The 5,120-nt window shown below is 37.5% G+C and overlaps 1 protein-coding gene across 1 annotated transcript; it reads right to left on the bottom strand.

Annotated features, from left to right (window-relative positions):
• Positions 1-1,236: 1,236 nt before the first annotated feature.
• Positions 1,237-3,890, bottom strand: LOC139975881 (uncharacterized). The gene is made up of 2 exons (XM_071984150.1): positions 3,477-3,890; positions 1,237-2,611 (listed from the first exon to the last, which is right to left on the bottom strand). Exon 2 carries the CDS (start codon positions 2,416-2,418, stop codon positions 1,237-1,239), a length of 1,182 nt encoding a protein of 393 aa, XP_071840251.1. The 5' UTR covers positions 2,419-2,611; positions 3,477-3,890.
• Between the last annotated feature and the right edge of the window lie 1,230 nt (positions 3,891-5,120).

Raw genomic sequence — 5,120 nt, 5'->3', positions numbered from 1 at the left:
CTGTCAAGATTGCGATCAGCTTAAATTTATTTTAAGAGATGTGACATAGATTACATTTTCCAACAGTCATGTTTTTAACCACCGACTTTTCTAAATATTGAAGATTCAATTCAATTATTTGGGGATGAGAACCCGTCCCCTCCCCCTCCTCCTTGTAGCTACGCCCCTGAATATTACACTAAATCAGCGCTTATAACAAGGGATAAAAATGTGTCTCAATCAATAGAAAGAGTCTTTCGTCGTGCTTGGAGACAAGTTTGTGAGCTTAGGAGTTATGTACAAAATAAACACAATTAATTATTCAAAAATCGACTAAAAAATTAGATAAAGCAAAGAAAAGAAATGCCAAAATATTCGTACAAAGTTAGATTTTAAATGCTTGTCTCCACCATATTTTGCTTCTTTGGTTCATTTCAAGGACGATAGTTCTATCACACCTTTAGAAACAAGCATTTAATAAATATGGTCCGTTCTGAGATGTTCAGTGAAACAAATATATGGGAAAATAAAAACATTAGCAGGCTTGCCAAAACATCAAAACGTAGAAGGAAAATTTTATAAGCAAGTGCATATATTAACCGGACTCCTCGCGATGTTGACAGTTGTTTGCATATTTTACCACGTTTTTAAGAAAGAAGCCCAAGTCAGAGAATGAACAATGGAAATCTCACCATGTTATGCTACGTTAGGTGTTATGTATATACGTATCACGATTACGTACTAAAAAAAGAGAACACATATATCACCCCCCCTACCACCCCACCCCTCGCATATCCCCTCACACCAAACGTCAAGAATACTTCGAGGCATTTAATGTTATGCATTAATCTCATTGTAATGCCTTGGGGCCAAATTTACCATTTTGTGGGGTGGGGGAAGGGCGGGGGCTGGTCCTGATAAACTAATGTTAGGGCCCTCGGATGTCCGTGTGGCAACCAAGGCTTGCGTTGTGTCGACATTTTACTTGTGAGTTGCACAGTAATTATGTATGCATACAACATAAATCTGCAATTAATGTTTTGTAAAGATTTCGCTCACGATATCTTTCGATTGATGAATAAGTTATTTGCTATACCACATAATTATATAATGTACTACATAATTAGGAAAGTAATATTATGTAATATCAAGTAATATAGGGAAGATATACGAATATGTCGCTATCCCACCCAGTCTTCCTCGTTTCTATTAACTGTTTTTATATATTTTTATTAAATAATTTTAGGGGACATTAGATTAGGGGATTTGAGCCCGCATTTGGCCCAATGGTGTGTCCGGCTCTGGAGCTGCCAAACGGTTATCTTGCTCCCTTGGGCAGTTTATGCAACGTCGTAGCATTCGAATATTGGTAAGAAGAAAAACTAAGAGAAATAATCCTCCGAAAATCCATATAGCTGCACTGATAACAGCAATATCGTAGTTCACTGTTGGACTTGGTGTAGTGGTAGACTCGTAGAACTGCCATTGAGTAGTCAACATATCCGCGACATCGCAAAAGTCCGAAACTGAGAGCTTCATAAGTTGTTCACCATAAACTGAGATTGGGCTCTGACAAATCAGATCATGTTGGTAGAATCTGGATTTACTTAACCAATTGTAGAGAGGCAATGCATTGCAGTCGCACGTCCATGGGTTACCTGCGAGATTTATTGCAAAGTCTTCTCCCTCCTCCAAGAAACCTGATGATGGGAGTCCATTTAAAACATTTCCTCTCAAATTAAGATAACGTAGACGGGTTAGTCCCGTCAATGAATTCGGTTTAGTCACATGAATCAAGTTATGCTCTAAGTTAATTTGATATAGGAATTCATTGGCTTGGAATGCCTGTGCAGGTAAAGCGGTAATGGAGTTAAACTGCAAGTTTAAATTCTCCAAAAACGTGAGCATTTTTATGAACTGTGTTGGAATATCGCTAAACCGATTTCTGCTCAAAATTAAATGTTGTAGTCCGTGCGTAGTATTGCCAAAGGTAAATTCGTGGACATCTGATAAATGATTTCCTGGTAACCAAAGTGTCTTCAATTGAGAAAGACCGTGCAATGAATATTCATCTAAATAAGATAGCTTGTTATCTTCCGCATCGTAAGAAGTCAACATAGACAAGTTATTACTACAATGGAAATATTCCATGCTGTTGTGTTTCAAATTAAGTAAAGTTAATGATGTCAGGTGGTGTGTTTTCTCATCACACAAATTGATCTCAGTGATATTATTCCATGCCAAATTTAAGACCTCAAGGTGACGCATTTCTATGAAAGCTTCTTTGTGTACGCTGCTGATGTTATTTCTGTATAACATAACAACCTTTAAATATATGTTGTTAACGAAGCACTTTGCTGGTAATTCCAGGATTCTATTTCCACTAAGATCGAGGTACGTGATTTTGGTAAGAACACTCAAAGAATTAGAAGGGACCATGCTCAGTTCGTTTCTTTGTAGGTGTAATTGACTAACATTCGCAACGTTTTCAAAGAACTGTTCATTCAGTTGAAAAATTCCGTTCGAATACAATCCAAGAGATCTCAAGTTAGGAAATGTTGGCAGCAGAATACAACCATTTCGTAAGGCTGGTATATTCGAATGTACAACAAATAGATTTACAATTGTTTCCCTGTTTTCAAGAAAAGGTAGCGAAGAAATGTTACTATTGCGGCCATCGCATGTGGTGGTAGTATATATATCTCGACAGGCACATTGACATGATGGTGATGCCGTTAAAATAACTACGAGGTGAATGCCAGTGACAACGGACAAAGCAGTCATCATGACTGTTCATTCAATCGGTACGTTCGGCGACGTAAAGACTCCAGGTACAGGACTATAAAAAAAACACTATATATGTATATATATATATATATATATATATATATATATATATATATATATATATATATATATATATATATATATATATATATGTATAGTATACAAATAATATATGGTTATGAGTGCAATAGTGCAAATATTTCATGAGTTGAAAGATGGAATGTTCTATTCAACGAGGCGCAGCCGAGCTGAATGGAACAAATTACATCTTTCAACGAATTTCGGTTTGTGACACAAGATCGATTCCTACCTTTGTCTGATGAGTCCCAAAGGACGAAACCGGTCGTGAAGTGGAATTTTTCTGGTGTATCATTTACTATATATCTGTCATACCACTTGTTACATATATATATATATGTATATATTCATACATACCTTTATAAATAAATAAATATATATATATATATATATATAAATATAAATATATATATAAATATAATATATAATATATATATATATATATATATATATATAAATATATATATATATATATATATATATATATATATATATATATATATATATATATATATATATATATATATACACGTATACAAAGGATCCGAAAAGGAGACAAATAATTTTCCAGATTCGAAAAATATAACGTTCTTCTCAGACCCAGTGAAAACCTTGGAGGATGTTTGACTCACCTTCAATAACTCACACCAGCAGTATACCAACCAACTACAACTTGGTTGCGTCACGGTATCAAGAAGGCGGCTATTCCCTACTCCAACTGCAGACGTCTGTTTTGCAAACTGACACTCTTGTCATGAGTATCTACTTTGTTCATCGCTTATTGGCTACACTAAAAACAATGAGAAAAGTGGATTGATGCTTTTGCTGTTTTGTCCATCGACACACAAGTAGACTTTCAACTTTAAAAGTGAAAAAAAAACAACCACAGGACAATTGTTCTTTGTCACACAATAGTCTATATCTTACTAAATAATGATGCAATGTCATCGAATAATTTATAATCACGCCTAATTATGGTACGGTGAAGCTCTTCATAAGATTCTGGCGTATCTTCAGTTCGCTCATTAATTTGCTCACTCCGAAATTGCAGTCCATCACATGCATTCCGCTGGACGGTAATGAGCGACTGGGATTGCGACGTGATAATTATACAGATAAATATATATACAGGTGCGTATCCAGGGGGGGGCGTTGGGGGCGCGCGCCCCCCGGGTAAGAAAAAGAGAAGAGAAAAAAAGAGAAGAAAAAAGGAAAAAAGAGGGGAAAAAAGAGGAGGAGGAGAGGAAGGAAGGGAAAAGAAAAAGAAGAAAGAGAGAAAAAGGAGAAAAAGAGGGAGTAAAAGCAAAACGCGAAGACACCGGGAAGAGAAAGAAGAACAGTGACATCATTACAGCGCTGATGGGTAGTCAGTGACGGATCGATGATTTCGTAAAAGTGTGACTCACCCTACCCCTTACACCGACAACTCCATTTTTTGACGTTTCCATTTTCCTCTCTCACTAATGTTCTATATATATAGTATATATGGTCTATCATAACGCGTGTGTAGAATTGTGCTATGAAACCAACTGTGGCTGGTCTCAAACTCGACCGTGTCGTCGGGGAACATGACTCTTTTGGGATGGGGGCGACCGCCCGCCCCCCCCCCCCCATTCAGCATTTTTTTAAATGATATCGCTAAGTAATTTCAAAATAGAAAGTGCTTAGAGGCAACTTACAAGGCCTGGGAAGTGTCATTTCCAGCGATCTGGGAGGCATTTTCGGCCAAACTGTTCGAATTTGTAACGCAAACAGCAGATATCACATCATATCAGCTAGCATGAAAATGGCGTTCCAGGATGAAAAGCCTCAAACTGTCCGACTTGCCTGAAAAAATAACCAAAATTTTCGCGCGCGAAGCGCGCGTTCAACGTGTTCATGTCAATATCATATAAGCAAGCATCGGTTATTACATCGCATGCCATCATGTACCGTACGGTCCGTTCAAATTGCGCAGTATACCGCGGGATGCTAATGTAAACAACGACATGTCTCATGTAGATGTATAAAAAGCATGGAGGTCCAATTATGTCAAAACTCTCTTTTACATTAGTAATGGCGAATTAGGGCCTGCACCCCCGCCGCGCAGTGGCGGAGCGTCCATATGGTCAGGGGGGCGGATGCCCCCCTGACGGACTCAATTGGACTGCTGGCACCTTTTTCAGCTCTTTACCACTTTTTACTTATTAGCGATTATTGACTTTTTTATTGCGCTCTCATCTACTTATTGACATTTGTCACATTTTGTTGGTGTAATTTGGCGATGACACCTTATT

The sequence above is a fragment of the Apostichopus japonicus genome, chromosome 11 (genome assembly GCF_037975245.1).
Source record: "Apostichopus japonicus isolate 1M-3 chromosome 11, ASM3797524v1, whole genome shotgun sequence".
In the NCBI taxonomy this organism is placed as follows: Eukaryota; Metazoa; Echinodermata; class Holothuroidea; order Aspidochirotida; family Stichopodidae; genus Apostichopus; species Apostichopus japonicus.
Note: the sequence above shows the minus strand (reverse complement) of the source record. Positions and strands in the feature narration are given on the sequence as shown.

What these genes read in the sequence shown, in the direction of transcription:
- LOC139975881 (XM_071984150.1), bottom strand. Translation starts at nt 2,418, where the DNA reads ATGGTCCCTTCTAATTCTTTGAGTGTTCTTACCAAAATCACGTACCTC.